The sequence below is a fragment of the Crocuta crocuta genome, unplaced genomic scaffold (genome assembly GCF_008692635.1).
Source record: "Crocuta crocuta isolate KB4526 unplaced genomic scaffold, BGI_CrCroc_1.0 scaffold10, whole genome shotgun sequence".
Classification (NCBI taxonomy): Eukaryota; Metazoa; Chordata; class Mammalia; order Carnivora; family Hyaenidae; genus Crocuta; species Crocuta crocuta.
In genome coordinates this window covers 624,764-642,728 of record NW_027527551.1, presented here as the reverse complement: position 1 = coordinate 642,728, position 17,965 = coordinate 624,764, and the positions used below count along the sequence as shown (strand labels likewise).

The following is a 17,965-nucleotide window of genomic DNA, read 5'->3' as shown; positions in this document are numbered from 1 at the left end:
TAACTGTGTTCCTTTAGACACATTACTTCTTTGTACCCCAATGTCCTCATCTGTAGAATGGGAATAATAACAGTATCTACCTCACAAGATTGTATGAGTAAGACAATACATTCAAATGTCTTAGTTCCTTGCATATATATAGTATTAAACACCATAATATACTTTAAAAGACCATTCTTTATTCTGAAATTATATCCACTCATTTATTTTGGTATGCAAATGTCTTTCTTCATGAAATTATAGCAATCGTTTATAGGAAATCCCTTGTTTAATTTCCTTCACAAAATTTTCAAAAAAAAAAAAGTTAGCAACCTTGTATTAATGAGTCTCTCCCACTTTTTGCTTAAAAGTTAACTCATTTATTAAAAACAATTACCTAGAAACCACTGAACTATAGTATACTACCTCCAACTTCCATTAAAAAACATTTTTTTAATGTTTTGTTTATTTCTGAGAGAGAGAGACACAGCATGATCAGGGGAGGGTCAGAGAGAGAGGGAGACACAGAATCTGAAGCAGGTTCCGGGCTCTGAGCTAGCTGTCAGCAGAGAGCCCAACACAGGACTCGAACCCACCAACCTCAAGATCATAACCTGAGCTGAAGTCGGATGCTTAACTGACTGAGCCACCCAGGCGCCCCAACTTTGAAGACCTTACAGGTAAGGAAATAATGGTATGTATTTTGTTATCAAATAACTTTTAGAATATTACCAAATCTCCTGTCCCTTTACCCATACAATTTGCCTTCGTTGCAAATTCACATCTAAGGTTCCGTTAGGATATTTGCACAGCAGTCTAAAGGGCTCTGTGAAATGATCTGCATATTAAACAGTCTTTAGTTATGGGCAATTATTCTGCCTATCTACCTTGTCTTGGCATTGTGCAGCAGTGGGTTCATGATAAATACTGCCCAATGAGAATGTCCTCTGTGATGGTGATTCTAATATCCTTTGTACTTGACTTGAGGCAGTAGAGGCATTGAATGAACAAACTATTCATACATGATTGACTGAAAGACAGCAGATGACACCAATTAAAATCAAACCTCATTTCTTCTTTTTTTCCTAGTTCATGACTTTATTGACCAATCTCCTATGGTATTTCTAAAATTCACTTTTTCTTATACAGTGTTATATTAGTTTCAGGTAGACAATATAGTGATTCAACAATTCCGTACATTACCCAGTGCTCATCATGACAAGTGTACTCTTTTTTTGTTAATGTTTTTAATGTTTATTTTTGAGAGAGAGAAACACAGAGTGTGAGTAGGGAAAGGTCAGAGAGAGAGGGAGACACAGATGTGAAGCAGGCTCCAGGCTCTGAGCTGTCAGCACAGAGCCCGATGCAGGGCTTGAACTCACGAACTGTGAGACCAGACCTGAGCTGAGCCACCCAGGCGCCCCTGGATGACAAGTGTACTCTTAATCCCCACCACCTATTTCACCCATCTCACCACCCACCTCTCTTCTGGTAACCACCAGTTTGTTTTCTGGTTTTTTGTTTGTCCATTTTCCTTTCTTTCTTTTCTTTTTCTTCCTTCCTTCCTTCCTTCCTTCCTTCCTTCCTTCCTTCCTTTTTGAAAACAAACCTCATTTCTATCTCTAGGCCTGACCTTATAAAATCACTGGCACTCTGATTGACACTAGTAGGACATAAATTCATATTTTGAAATAAGTTGGTAATTAAATGAGGAAATGGGAACCCGTGTAGTGAGGAAGTGAGAATCCATGTCAGCCTCCAGAAGTTCTGCATCTTTTATTGAGATGAACTTTAAAACTCCCAAACATCTTCCCAGGACCTCCTACTTGTTCACACTGTAGCACTGTGGATTAAAGATGTGAGTAATTCTGGCTGTAACCTTACTTAAGGAGTAATATTTATCATACAGACATATAAGCCTTTGCCTCCAACTGATGTGTGAAGGTGTCTTTTACTATGGAAATATCCAGACTCCTCCAGATATTTCTGAAGGACATGTACCTGTTCTTCCAAGCTAGCTCTGGGCGTCCGGCACGCCTCTATGAGGGGGCAAGGAAGTGATGCCAAAGTGGCAGTCCCTTGTCTGAACTCTTTATTTGCCTTCCCTGACAGCCTTGCTTCAAGAGGAACAGAGATTAGAGAGGTGCCTGGCTCCTGGGAATGTGACGAGTGACAGTTTCCATCAGCATTTATCTCTACTTGGCAAAAATAAGGGAAGTCTGGAAACAGGCCCCTGTGGAACCTGCTGGCAGCCGACAGGCCATCCTGAGCTGGGCCTTCAAATTCAGGAATATGTGAACGTTATCTGCCATAACCAGATAAAGAGGCTGCCAACCTTGAAAGTGACAAGAATTTGACCTTCCTTCACTGAAACGAGGGTAATTATTTAGTGACCAAGAGATTTATATGCATTGTCTTTAATCATTACATTAAACTCTCAGATGAATATTACTACCGTGTTTAACGGTTGAAAAAAAACCCACCAAAGCTAAGAAAGAGTTGGTCCTTTCACAGAAGAGCCCACAGCAGCAGGTAAATGTGGGGCCAGGATCCCAACTGACCTGCCTGGCTCTAAAACTCAGGCTCTGGCCACTGTGCAAATGGATCTCTTGGTCTCTGAGGAAGGCTGGGTAAAGTAAGCCTGCTCTCTGCAAGACTGGGCCATGTTTATGAAACTGTCTTTCTAATTAACTTCTGTCCTGAAATGTTTCTCAGAAAGGACCACCCCATCAGAGATTGTTAAGGGTATGACTGGCTTGCTTCTTCCTGTCATTTTTCCAAACTCTAAAGCCAGAAATAGTATACATATTTGTTTCAGTGCATCCACTTCCTCCGTGGTCTTAACTCTCATTTCACCTCAGGAGAGTCTCCCAATGCAAGCTTTGTGAACCTTTAAGCAATAATCCCTGTTGCAAATAATTCTTAAGAAGCATCTGGCTCTAAAGGTATGTTCTGTTGCCCTGTCACCTAGAAAAACGGAAGGACAGAAAATTGTGTTTTCATTAACTATCCATCTGTGACAGCAAGGCCACAAAAAAGCTATTAAAAAGAAGTTTTTATAGAGTTACGTTTAGAATCCAAACTTAGTATCTTTTTTAATAAATGAACACAAGTTGGAGAAATTAGATTATATCTTGTATGTCTTTATTTGGGTTCCCAATCCTGACCCTCCTCACCCTAATAACCCTGACCAGTGTCCTCATGTCTGGGCAATGATGTGCCAAAGGGAGGACTTAGGGCCTAGCATGTTCATCCAGAATCTGGCCAAAATCAAAGACCTGTGATCAGGAAGGCAGGAGAATGGCGCCAAAGTCCAGAATCACAACCAGCCAATCGGCTGGAGGGTTGACTAAGAGGATACATACGCAATGAGACAAGCTAACTCTAGTAGGGAGACATTGAACCAGGTGTGGGCAGGTAAGGCTGGATAGTGGGAGCCTGAGAACATTCGGGTGACTCCTTTTGCATTGACCCTGACCCACTTTGCTGGGCCAAAAGTGGAATGAAACTATGTTGGAAGATGTTATATGTTATTGATTAAATGTTTGTGTCCCCCTGAAATTAATATGTTGAGATTCTAACCCCCAATGGGATGGTTTTAGGAGGTGGGGCCTTTGATGGGTGATTCGGTCATAAAGATGGAGCCCTGATGAGTGGGATTAGTGCCTTGTAAAAAGGACCTGAGAGAGCTCTCTCACCCCTTCTGCCATGGGAGGACACAGCAAGAAGATGGCTATCTATGAACCAAAAAGTAGATCTCACCAAACACTGAATCTGCCAATGGCTTAATCTTGGACTTCCCAGATTCCAGAACTGTAGGAAATAAATCTGTCCTTTCTAAACCACCCAGTCTATGGTATTTTTGTGATAGCAACCCAAATGGAGTAAGATTGACTTTTTACAACATTCGCACTGAGAATATGGGTAATAAGAAGATACACCTGGGAGCCATATATTAAAATGAACTCTGCTTGGTACTTAAGGAATATGCCAAATAGAAACTCTTGAAAATAAATTCTGACCATATTTCAAAAAGCAAGAAACAGCATACTTGCATGGTAGAGACTTTCCAAAAAGTCTGTTTCCCTCATCATATCACCATGACCTCTAACCAATCTGGTTCAGTATCTTGAAGCTCACAGAACATGCCAAGCACTACATAAAGCAAACTCCTTTCCCGTTCCCTATTGTAGACTTCACCTGGGCAGCCCTCTGCCTCCTTCATCCTTCTCAGTCTGTCCTGATGCCCCAGTGTGCCAGCCAGGTTCAGGCCTCTCTCTGACTGCTCCTCTGACAGCTGCTTTGTAATTCTGCCCTTCACTCTGCCTCAGGGATCCGCTCCTTTGTCGAAGCTGCTCCTTGCTTACCTGATTTTTCCCAGCCTTTCAGGGAAGGGGGAGAGAATGCTACTCCTTTACCTTGAACCATGGAGCAGTTAGTCCTGTAATGAGAAAAAGGTAAAAATCTCTCCCCTACTACTAGGGTAGCTTCATCTATTGTGATCCATTCCTTTGTGTTAAACATGGATATATCCTTACAACCCTCTTTTAAAATGTAAATGGTTCTATAAAATAGAGACTTTTAACATGAATTAAATTACTTAATTTTCCCCGCAGGACAGAAGAAGCCAGGAGGACAGAAGCAACTCAGAGAATGCACTGCAATACAGAAAAAGAGAGAAGAAAAGGAAACAGAAGCACCAGGTGACATCACCCCTTTGCAATTTCACTATTACTCTGGACAGCATTGGACTTTTGAAGACAATATCCTACCTGAGCTTCATCTTCAGAATGAAAAGGTCAAAATAGTTTACAGGTTGAGTATTGTTGCATTGGGCCAAAAATCAAGGATTAAATACAGACTCATTAATATTTGTGTAGTGGGATAATATTTTGAAATATTAACCTAGAATTCTTCCCTTTATTCCCCCCTCTCTGCCTCATCCTTGCTACCACCACCCAGTACTTTTAGCCCTTTCCTGGGCCCCTGCAGCTAGGACCTTCTTTATTCATTGTCTCAGCCAAGAGCCTAGGAAGCCTGCTAAGTCATTCAGATCTGCCCACTCAACCTAGTGCGAGAGAGTAGAGGTGGCTTCACAAACGTCTCTTCTTGCCCATGAGTCACGTGGCACGTGTACTTGAATGACATGTATAAGGATCCTCTCCCTGAGACTTGGTGCCAGGACCTCTTGCATGGACTGCGCCACCCACACTCATACTCCAGAGGCTTTGCACAGCATGAACTGACACATGAAGCTGGCTAGGATTACACTTCGGTTAGCAAGAGTTACAATATGACATTTCTTTCAGACCCAGAATTCTGGAAATGACTTTCCAAGAACATTGAACCCTAAACCCTACAAAGGAATGAAACGGGTCGGGGTTGGAAGAAGAATACAAAAATAGAAAACACAAAAATGAGATAGGACAGGAATGAGCAAAACAGGAGCAATGTAGAGGAGAGAGATAATATATAAGATCGCGTAAGTGGTCTCTAAGCCATCTCCAATGTTGCCCCAACTCCCAGGAAACCCCCACTATTTCAACAGCTTTACTTTCCTCTAGGTGAACATGATGTATCATTTCAATTGCTCACATCTGCATTGGGGCTAATGATGGCAGGCCAGATGCCCCCATTGGTCAAAAAGGCCAAAAGTCTTCTGTAGTCACAGACACTGAATTTGGGAGTAGGAAAAATAATCATAAGAGGTCGTAACTAGAAATGACTTTAGCTCAATTTCCTCATGTTACAAATGAAAAAAGTCAGACCCTGTGAGGATAAACTATTGCCAGAGTTCAAATGTCTAGTTGGTGATAGGTCTGAGTCTAGAATCCAGGTTCCTAATTTCCTACCCCATACTTATTCCACTTATTTCCCACATGTTGCTGCTATTCACTACACATCTTGAAACATACATGCTTTCCCTGATTTCTGTCAATAGCACCAACTTTTTTTCCTTTCATTTCTATGAAGGACGCAATTAAGGATGGCTGAGATGAACAAAGCCTACTGCATCCACTTGCAAAAAGAGAGAGAACGTTATGATAGCCCAGCGACTGTTTTTCCATACCTAGAGCTCTACCTGGAAAAGTTCTGGAAAATTCTTGTAATAGTAATAATTTTTTAAATTTATTTCTGAGAGAGAGAGAGAGAGAGAGAGCATGAGCAGGGGAGGGTCAGAGACAGGGGGAGACACAGAATCTGAAGCAGGCTCCAGGCTCTGAGCTAGCTGTCAGCACAGAGCTCGATGCGGGGCTTGAACCCACGAACCATGAGATCGTGACCTGAGCCGAAGTAGGACACTTAACCTACTGAGCCACCCAGGCGGCCCAGTAATAAATTATTTTAAAAGACCAATTCATTAGCTCTAGAGTCACTATCTTAGCCTATAGTCCCTGGATGGTCTGGATGACAGCAGACCTCAGCTGGGGAAAGGGTAAACCATCACTATAGCACTAGGTCCTAAGGGACAGGCTTAACACACTGGACGTAAACAGAAAATATGTGACAGAAAAAATGGGGCTTTGCTTAATGCTATTGCCAGTTAAACAGAATTGTTGTTCAGTTATTTCTTTGAAAGAAGGAAACAATGTTTGTGTTCATTTAGGAAAATACATCTTCTAAGAAGGTTGCAATGTTTTTTAAAAAATACGTATCAGAAAACTCTTTGTCCTTGGAATAAAGCCAAACTTAAGGAAGGTTTATTACCACAGGATAGCCGTGCAATTAAGAAGGACCATTAAAAATGAATGGCATAGCCACCGTAAGGAGCTGAAAAAATTGTTCATGTGTCATGGACATTGAGAAGAAAAAAACACAACAGCACTTTCTGAAAATGGAAATCCCCCAATTCTTGATGCTGATGCTTCCTAGTTTTTGTGGAAAGACAAAATTTCTTTAAAAGGACACCTCTGTTCAGTTTGAAAAATGAGTTCTGGGCTGTTCTTGTGTGATATCAATTTATACAGAGTCTCACGGTACATTAGCATCACTTATCAGGCAGCTAGGTCTACTGAGAGACAGTATAATGGATGGAGGAAGGCAGAGCATTATTCAGTCCTTTCTCGTGGGTGTTTCCAAAGCTAGATATCTAACAACATGCCTGTACAGACCATTTCTGGAATGGTTACAATCATTGCTACAATGATGGTAGGCCATTCTTTAATCCATCTTATACCCAATTGACTAATTTATCTTCCCTTTAAAAAGAAAAGAGAGAGAGAGAGAGAGAGAGAGAGACGGCGCTAAGAAGACGTTATTCTCCTGCTAAAAATCTGTCCTTGCCTTCCTCTCATGTACAGAATAAATTCTAGGCTCATGAACATGGCAATTCATAGCCTCATAATTTGGCACAAATTTTTCTTGGCACAAAGTGGCATGAAGTTATTGCTCTATTTTATATTTTTGTAGCTGTTAATGTGCCAGATGAGCCTTTTATCCTATTCCTTTAACTGTTTTTAAGTTTTCATTTCCTCATTTGCTAATTTTCTATTTATAGCTTCTGATAGGGGTTTACGAGTCCTTCCAACATAGAAGTAGGAACTCTTTTACCTATTAAGGTATATAATCTTATATCAGGAATGTTTATGACACCTTTTTCAGAGTTGATGATGATACTAACTTATGGGTGAATTTAGAAAGTCAAAACACTTACAGCTTAATTGGTGGGGACCAGAGTTTGTCTTTCACACAATTCATGTCTAGAATCTCTTTCTGGATGCTTTTCTTCTCACCCTCTGCCCTTGCTGTCTTTTACCAGAGTCGTATAGAACTACTCAGAATTTTCTGGTTCCAGATATTTTGTAAGTTGACATTAACCAGTCTTAAGAGTTCTGACCCTTTGTACCTTTACCAATCTGATAAACTATTGAGAATTATATGGTTAATTTTTTAAAAAGCTGTCTTTTTTCCTTCTGGGTGGTAGACCTTTCTTTCTGCCCTAGATGCCCTAGCTGGACCCAAGCTTTAAGATTTTTAAAACCTGGGTGAGTATAAGTGGTCATTTAAGAGTTGCAAGTTCTTTTGAACTCAGAAATGGAGACTTCTTTCTTCACTTTGGAAAAGACTAGTAATTGTTCTTGAGAAAACCTATTAAGATGCTTACCCTTGTTAGTATATTATCTTGGCCACAGATTCTACATAATCACATACTATTCTGTGGCGGATGACCCCAAGCTTTATCTCTGAGGCTTTTTGTGTTCTTATTTTGGGACTGGCGGGAGGATGGGAAGAAGGGGAAGAGATGCTGAGAGTTGTCTCTGGGAGTAGAAACTGAAGGGAAAGTTTGAAGGGGAAGCTTTATGACTCTGGGCAGAGCAGTGGTACACTCTAGGTTTCAGGTGAAAGATGTGGTTCAGAGCTGGAAAGGACCTGATCCTCCCTCCTCCTAACTCAGCCTGGCATTGCTCTGGCAGGAATCCAGATTGGTGGACCCTTCGGACGAGTCAGAAGACAGCACCTTGGCAAGGCCACCACCAGTATCAGGAAGGGACGGCACCAGTAGCGAGACGACAGCAAGGTGCCTTCAAGCTACTTGGAGGCCAGGAAGGGCACACGGGTGAACACAGTATTGCCAGAGCAGGAGAGAAGGGGCATGGTGGATGAAGATGCTTATTGTAGTAGACAGGACACACTGTAAGCAGATGTAAGCTGTCTGTTGGGGAACAACAAGAAATATTTGGAAATATTTGGCTAGCAATCAAGTCAGTGGGGATTCACGTCATAATTCGGGCATTAAAAACTTAATATGACCTCATTTATACTTAGTGGAAAGCCTGGCCATTCCAGTTGCACACATTTAAAGGCTACATCTGTGAGGACAATGCCCCTACCTTCATTATGTAACTCAAGAAAATACCTCAAATTATGGGTGTATGTGAGCCCTGTTAGGAATGAAAACCCCACCATGGCACGCCTATTGAGGAACTACTTTATTTTTTTACTGTTTTTTTAAGTTTGTTTATTTATTTTGAGGGAGACAGAGAGAACATGAGTGGGAGAGGGGCAGAGGGAGAGAAAGAGGGAATCCCAAGCAGTCTCCAAGCTGACCCCTGCCAAGCCCGACTAACTGAGCCACCCAGGTGCCCCTTGAGGAACGATTTTAAAGCAGAGTGAGCTTTGCAATGCCTTTCACCTCAAAATCTGTACAGTGACTTACAGAGGATGAGCCCCTGGTGGGCCCATGTGAGAATGATGACAATATCAGTATAGGTCATGGAATGGAAGTACCCTGATTCAGCAATGTAGGCTGAGTAGCAATTATGAGCAGGAGCCTGTGCCAGATGGATCAGGAGCTATCAAAGGGCCTATAGTCAGATTGACTTAAGGAAGGTCATCTCTCCAATCATTCCAGGGAATTAAGCCTGCTATTGCATTTTTTAAGGTTTTATTTATAAGTAATCTCTATACCCACATGGGGTTCAAACTCACAACTCCCAGCTCAAGAGTAGAATGCTCTACTGACTGAGCCAGTCAGGAGCCCCAAGCGTGCTATTTAAATGCAATGGATTATGATCCTCTCAAAGAAGCTCCCGTGGAATAACCTTCCATTTTTTTCAAAATACACTAGACTTCTTCGGTGTCTACATAATTACGGTTTTATAGTATTTGGCTTTTCCAACAATCTGTATGTGCTTACCTCTCCTACCCCACTCTCTGTCTTCTAGTTCTTCAAGTCCTGAGTCAGTGTGGACATGATCCTTTCTGCCTGGAATCTTGTTTTGCAATCCACCTCCATTCTCCATTTTCAGCTACCTTTTATTTACCTTTCAGGACCTGCCTGAGGCATCTCTTTTGCGGGGAGGCTGCTGTGACTGAATGTCCCCATATTTGTCCTCTGAGTACTACAACAGCACCCTTCCATGCTTTTCTCATGGCTGCTTTCAACTTTCCATCTGCCAATTTTCTTAATGACTTCATTTTATTCATTCATTTATTTATTTATTTAGAGAGCACATGTGTAAGCAGGAGAGGGGCAGAGAGACAAAGAGAATCCCAAGCAGGTTCCATGCTGTCAGTTCGGAGCCCAACATGGGGCTCAATCCCACCAACCCTGAGATCATGACTTAAACTGAAACTGAGTCAGAGGCTTATCACACTGAGCCACCCATGTGCCATTCCATCTGCCTATTTAATTGTCCATTTTCCCACTGGGCTCTGAGTTTTCCCCTAATACAGGGCTTGGCTCCTAAGACTTAATAGGCATGCAATATACATGTGTCCATTTCAGTTGATCTGAAACTGATCAAACTGATCTTTTGTCGATTTCCCCAATAACTGATATCCCTTGAGAAAAAGGTCGTATCAATTGTTCTTTATTTTACAAGTAGGAAAATCTTGCTGAAAGATGCCACTGAAAATAAAAATTCCATTTATATCCTTTTCCTCCCTAAGACTTATAATGAATTCTGTGTTTCGCTCTGACTCAGACTGTCTTCAAACAGTCAAAGAAAGTTTCACTTCCCTTAAAATTCATTTAGCACTAATAGGGTTCTTGTAATTTTCATGACCTTTGAAGGAGATCAGAAATTTGTAGATGTCAAAGAATCTCAGAGGTCCCGAGACTCCTCAAAAGATGATTTCAATATACATGGAAGAGTACGTTGAATTCCTGTTTTTAGCCCCGCAGGCTGTGCCACTGTTAGTAAGAAAGCTGGCAGCATTAAGTAGGGGAGAGAGCAGAATTGTAACAAAGGATTCCATGTGACCTAAACTTTAGGTCTATGGCCTCTCCTCCCAGTTTCACCAAGGTAGAGGAGCCAAAAAGGGTTTGTGAACAGCTTCAAAGAGGAGGACACAAGTAATTTCACAAGCCTCTTAAGGACTGAGAAGTTGAATTCCCTTTGCTGACCTCTGTGTGGATTGGCCAATAGTTCTGAGAAGAAAAATTCTAGTAATTGAGGAATCACAGGGCTAGTTGGAATGTAAACAAATAAGGGCCTAGGGGTGCCTGGGTGGTTCAGTTGGTTAATCGTCTGCCTTTGGCTTTGGTCATGATCTCGTGATTCACTGGTTTGAGACCTGCGTGGGGGTCTGTGCTGACAGCTTGGAATCTGAAGCCTGCTTCAGATCGTGTGTTTCCCTCTCTCTCTGTCCCTACCCTACTCACACTCTGTCTCTCTCTCCTTCAAAAATAAATAAACATTTAAAAATTTTAAAAATTAATAAGGTACTTTGGGTGGGGGGGCAACTGGGTGGCTCCGTTGGTTAAGCGTCCAACTTCGGTTCAGATCATGATCTCACAGTTCATGGATTTGAGCCCCACCTCAGGTTCTGTGCTGACAGCTCAGAGCCTGGAGCCTGCTTTGGATTCTGTGTCTTCCTCTCTCTCTTCCTCTCCCCCACTCATGCTGTCTCTCTCTCTCAAAAATAAACGTTAAAAAAATAAGGTACTTTAGATGCTGAATACCACCGATTCTACCTCATAAAACTTATAAACAAAAAGAAAGCCAGAGAGGGAAAAGGAAAAAGAAAAGAAAAAAAGAAAGGCTTTGGAAATATAGGAAGGTATTTTGTTGCTTAATGTGTTTGCTGCAGCAGGTGACAATCGTGCAGGTTCTGCAAGTGCTTTCATATATATTATCCTATTTTTTTCTTAAGTAATCCTCACCACCACTAAGTGAGGCAAGTATTGCCATTATTTCCATGTAGCTGATGATGAATCTGACCTCAAAGCTCGCAAAGCTAATCTGACAGGACTGAGAACTGAACCTAGGTCTGTCTGCAACCTATGTGTAATTTCTATGACACCTGTAGGTAGTGATTTTATTCAAATCGGCAAGTCAAAAAGATTGATGTGGTCATACGAGGAGAAGGCTACTTGGAAAAGTACTCTCCATTTAAATAAAACTGTTTGTTTATTTATTTAGGGGGACGGGGGAGGACAGAGAGAAAGAGAGAGAGAGAGAGCAAGAGCCCCGAGCAAGCTGCACACTGTCAGTGCAGAGCCCCACAGGGGTTTCAAACCCACTAACCATGAGATCATAATCTGAACTGAAATTAAGAGTCGGATGCCTAACCGACTCAGCCACCCAGGCACCCCTACATTACTCTCCATTTTAGTATACTTTTTAAAAACGCTATTTAATTATACAAGTAATATGTAAATGTATACTCATCATATAAAGTTCAAAAGTATAGAACTTAAGATCTAACTTCATTTTCTCACCACCTTCCAGGACTAGCTGTGTGGGTAATTTGGAGCTTATTCCTTCAGATTTTTCCCGATGATTTATGTGTATATGGGCGAATATATATGTATGTATATGCACATGTGTATATTGTACATGTATAGTGTGGATTTGTATTTTTAATGTAAAAATAAGATCAAATTACAGATCATTTTTCTGTGACTTGCTGTTTTCACTTAAGAATATGATTTGGCAGTCTTTCTCTACCAGTACATTCTTTTAACTGTTCTTCACACAGTGCCCCATTGTCTGAAATATACAATAGTTTATTTAGCCATTCTGCCCAATGTCAAGATACTTCCTATTATGGGTTGGATTTTGTTTTGTTTGTTCTTGTTTTGTTTTCAAAACAGACATGATCCACTTTGAATTATATTTCCTAATATTATGGCTCTGTCAGAAAGGATTTAGTGAAGATACTCTCTCACATTGCCCCCAAAAAATATTTTGCAGAAAATCTGTGACTTACCTGTGAAATTTCAGGAAGCTGTATGCATAGTAAAGTTTTACAATAATATATCATCTAATAGTTAACATCTAAAACTCTAAAGATGAAAATAAGGAATTCCCTTTGCTGAATAATGCTTTATTTCCTTTTCACAAAGAACAAATATTAATAACCAACTGTTTCTTCTTATTGAGATTATGGACCACATAAAAGATCCGTAGGAAAGCACAGAGCTGAAATGTGGCCCATGTTTATTTTGCAAATATTTGAGACTTAACCCAGTATATTTTATTTCCTGATTTTTAAAAAATTTTTCTAACCTCACTTTTCCCCTTTCTCCTATTTTCTCACTTATATTCATTGTTTTTAATGTATTTCTAGAAATCAACTCAAATTCTTTTCGAATAGGGGAGAGAGTGAACAGATAACTGGATCGATCAACAGATGGAAATTATTGAATGAGTCAAAGGCACCTTTCCTGAGCTACCTCTGTCAAACATTATTTTTTATTATTCGTATAATGTTTAGTTTTGTAATGAATTACTGCCTTTACTATAGTAAATATACCACAGAATCTCCTTTGTACCATATCCTTTTCTGAATTTGGAATGTTGAATTCCTGAATCTATATTTATGGTCCTTACATTTACTATTTTCACTTAAATATATAAAAGCTCTCTGGTAAAAATTAATCTAGTCATTTTTTACATGTTTGACAAAGTCGTTTAAACATTTACTGTTTATAGTGGATTGAGTGGTATCCCCCCTAAAATCCTTGTTCAGAATGTGGCTCAGAAATTCAGAATGGAGCCCTTCTTGGAAATACAGTCTAAGCAGATGTAATTCATTAAGATGAGGTCATATTGGGGGCGCCTGGGTGGCTTAGTCGGTTGAGCGTCCGACTTTCGCTTAGGTCATGATCTCGCGGTTCGTGGGTTCGAGCCCCGCGTCGGGCTCTGTGCTGACTGCCAGCTCAGAGCCTGGAGCCTGTTTCAGAGTCTGTGTCTCCCTCTCTCTCTGACCCTCCCCTGCTCACGCTGTCTCTCTCTCTCCTAGAAATAAATTTTTTAAAAAATATTTAAAAAAGAAAAAGATGAGGTCATATTGGATTGGCATGGGCCCTAAATCCAATGACCAATGTCCTTTAAGAAAAGGAGAGGACAGACATACAGACGTGCAAGGAAGATCATGTGATGACAGAGGCAGAGATTAGAGAAAAGCAACTACAGACAGCAACCATTAGAAGCTGGGAGAGAAGCATGAGCCTCCAGAAGGAACCAACTTTGACAACATTCAAAACTGTGAAAGAATGAATTTCTGTTGTTTTAATCCACACAGTTTGTGGAAATTTAGTTATGGCAGCTCAAGGGAACCAATACAGTGTCCCTCTATATCTTATTAAAGTCATTAAAATATTACCCAATTAAATTTATGTCCAAAGCTCCAAGAGCATCTCAAGAGGTGTATAGTTTCTTTTTCTTAATTTTTTTTAATGTTTTACTTATTTTTGAGAGTCAGATAGAGACAGCGTGAGCAGGGGAGGGTCAGAGAGAGAGGGAGATACAGAATCCGAAGACAGGCTCCAGGCTGTGAGCTAGCTGTCAGCATAGAGCCCGATGCGGGGCTTGAACACACGAACCATGCGATCATGACCTGAGCTGAAGTCCGACACTTAGCTGACTGAGCCACCTAGGTGCCCTGAGGTATATAGTTTCTAACCTGAAAGTAAGGTAATATGAGTGATCAGGGCTTATCATTTCTAACTTGAGAAGTATAATAATATGAATAATCAGATGAAGGACTGCGAGCTCTCACTGATGATTAATAATTAGTTTGAATCTGAAGTTCTAAACTGAAGAAGTAAAGAAAGAATGAGCTGTAAATGCGAGGCCATTGTTACTCATTTCTTATATTTAAGATACAGGTTATTTAATCTTAAAGAAGATTAATTTCTGAAGAATTTTGCTTTCCTACCATCCCATTTTAATTTGTAACCCTAATGGTTATCTAGTATGGTTCAAAAAGCAATGGAAGGGCTCCTGGGTGGCTCAGTTGGTTGAGCGTCCGACTGCAGCTGAGGTCATGATCTCACAGTTTGTGAGTTCGAGCCCCACCTTGGGCTCTGTGGGGATAGCTCAGAGCCTGGAGCCTCCTTCAGATTCTGTGTCTCCCCTCTCTCTGCCCCTCCCATGCTTATGCTGTCTCTGTCTCTCAATAATAAATAAAAATGTAAACAAAACAAAACAAAAAGCAATGGGAAAGCTGTGGAAGGAGCCTGTGGGCTTGTGAATCTATAATCATATATTGTTTGACATTTGAAATGCTGACTTATGATGTAAGGATAAATATACTGTTTTAAGCAGCAGTTATAAAAACATTGAATTGATTCTGCCACTCAGTCCTTTAAAAACTCAGCAAAATGGGGCGCCTGGGTGGCTCATTCTGTTGGGCGTCCGACTTTGGCTCAGGTCATGATCTCAAGGTTTGTGGGTTCAAGCCCCGCATCAGGCTCTGTGCTGACAGCTAGCTCAGAGCCTGGAGCCTGTTTCGGATTCTGTGTCTCCCTCTCTCTCTGACCCTCCCCTGCTCATGCTATCTCTCTCTCAGAAATAAATAAAACATTTAAAAAAATTAAAACAATTAAAACCTCAGCAAATTACTGAGAGTTGCATTAGTGGAAATCCCTACTGAAACATAACTTCTTTTTTCTCTCCTTTCTCACTTCTTAAATGAGAATCAGAATAAACTACAAATATACAAGATACTAATCTAAATCTTAGTAAAACTTATGATTATCAATTACTTATTGTTTAAGGTAATTAATATGAATTATATACTATACTTATGTACTATGTATGAATTATATACTATATACTTTGTGAATAAATAAATGTGTACTTTCGGTTTACCACTGGGGTAAGATAGGAAAAACTCCTGGAGCACAAAACTCATCAAATGCATCCATGGTGGATGCATAATGCGGACCTCACAATAGGTTATAGTCTAACTCACTTTTCTATAATGAAAGGGCAGGGATATAGCCAAATCTTTTTCAGATGTAAACAAGCTGAGGATTTCGTGGTTGCCTCCATAAAGAATGCATCAATATTGTATTGATCTGCAATCTGTTTCATTTGAATATACACCTTCAATGCCATTGACCTTTATTTCCAGAAGGAATATAAAAAAATTGAGGGGCACCTGGGTGGTTCAGTTGGTTGAGTGCCCTACTTCAGCTCAGGTCATTACCTCGCAGTTCCCGAGCTCAAGCCCCACATTGGGCTCGCTGCTGTCAGTGCAGAGCCCACTTTGGATTCTCTGTCCCCCTCTCTCTGCCCTTGCACTGCTTGTACTCTCTCTCTCTCTCACTCTCAAACAATAAATAGACATTAAAAAAATGTTATGGGGTTTTGGTAGGTACAATTTTGTGGGCAGACCTCTTACAAATCTTTAAGTAAATGCATTTGATAATTCTACATTTTAAGTGTGAATTCAATTAACACAAAAAGAAACCATCGGCAAAATATCAGTTGATTTTAACCAATAAATATTTGTTGAATGAATAACTAGAAGGATGAATGACTTTATTCATTGTGTATCCTATGTTATTTCTGCTCACATAGCTACATTTTTATTGTAATTTGGCTTCCTCTATTGATCTGTCTTTAGGGAAAGAATGACTCCTGCGGTCATTCTGCATTACAACTATATTCCTTATAGAAGCTAAAAAGGTGGCATTCTGGGTTTATTTAAAGATACCACTAGACTGGGAATGCTTCACTGTAGGGCCTAGCTAGTACCTGGAACTTAGCACATATTTAATATATATTCAATGAATGTTCCCTAGGTTATCATTCCATTTAACCTGTGCCCCCCAAAAAGACACCGTCTGTCATGGTCTGAATGTGCACCCTCCAAAATTCACGTGTTGAAATCCTAATCCCCAAAGTGATGAGGTTAGGAGGTGGGCCCTTATAAAAGAAGCCTCACAGAGCTCCCTCGCTCCTTCCGACATATGGAGACCCAATGAAAAGACGACTGTCTATGAACCATGAAGATCTTACCACACACCACACTTGCCAGCACCATGATCTTGAACTTGCCAGCCTCCAGAATTGTGAGAAATAAATGTTTATTGTTGAAAAGCTATCCAGTTTATGGTATTTTGTTTTAGCAGCATGAACAGGTTAAGACATTCAAACTGGATAAATAGTAATCCTACAAATAAAAAGTATAATAAAAATTTTAATGTAGTGAATGGCTTATCAAATAGGAGATTGAGCAAATTAGGGGTATGGCTATATAATCACCCCCTTTCCTCATTCTAAATTTTCCATCACATACCTTGGACAAAGTTATTTCAAGTATGGGTATGGGTTATTGGCTCAGAATAAATGGCATGGCATAAAGCTACCCTCAATATTTTTATACAGGTGAAAATGGATTAAAATGAACAACAGGGAAACCTTAAAGAGAGAAGAAAGGGGAAAGGGGTAAAAAATTGCACCATGTAACTTTCAAGAGATGGGGAGGGGAAGGTGGATGTTGTTGCTTGATAGCCCCAGTCATATATATCTAATGGGGAAGAGAAGATGGCAGGATGTGCAGATGAACTGCCTCAGTCTTTAATAGTACAAACCACCTGGCTTTGCCTCTTTTTTCTCTTCCATGCCCACAAAAACTCCCTCAGGCTTAGTGCCACATCCACCTGGTTATTGCAGCAGCCTACTTACACAAATACCAGAAGTCTGAATCAATCACACGTATTTGGGTTACCTGTAGGAGGCTTGGTCTTGGGTAATGATTAAAATATAATATAATGCTTTACGTACAACCATGAATGTTCAGATACTGCTGTGTCAACTGCATACGAAAGTGATGTAGAGTAGTGATAAGGTGCCACCTGACACCTTTGCCAACAGGTGGGGACTGCACAGAGGAAACCTTCCCCTTCTTGTCAGGGTATTATGACCTAAAAAGATGCTCTAAAGAACAAAAGTAGAAGAGTAGTAGCAGGAAGAATCAGATAAAAGGATGATTTATTTTAAGCAGAAAAGAAAGTTGAGAAGAGCAACTTCAAGACCTTTGCTAAGGAATAGCAGGGAAATAAACGCATACAGTCCCATGAAATTAGAAATTATATTTTCAGGTATCTTTTACTCACTGTCAGTCTGGGGCCAGCTACATGGGTCTGTCCTTCTAGTTCCAGCTTACTTCCAAGAGGCAGAAGCAATCTCAACTCCCCAAAATACTGAATACATCTCCCTTCACCAAAGTCTAAACCAAGATAACAAAATCAGAAAAGAATATGGGATTCCCTTCTCCTGTCAACTGGATTGTGGGGGTTTCT

The 17,965-nt window shown here is 40.4% G+C and overlaps 1 protein-coding gene across 1 annotated transcript in view; it reads left to right on the top strand.

Annotated features, from left to right (window-relative positions):
* The first annotated feature begins 3,347 nt into the window (after positions 1-3,347).
* DDHD1 (DDHD domain containing 1) overlaps positions 3,348-17,965 on the top strand; it is a 116,732-nt gene continuing 102,114 nt past the window's right edge. The window contains exons 1-2 of the mRNA XM_077769060.1: positions 3,348-3,396; positions 4,596-4,777. Of these exons, the coding sequence (XP_077625186.1) occupies positions 3,348-3,396; positions 4,596-4,777 (231 nt within the window). The remainder of the gene's footprint in view (positions 3,397-4,595; positions 4,778-17,965) is intronic.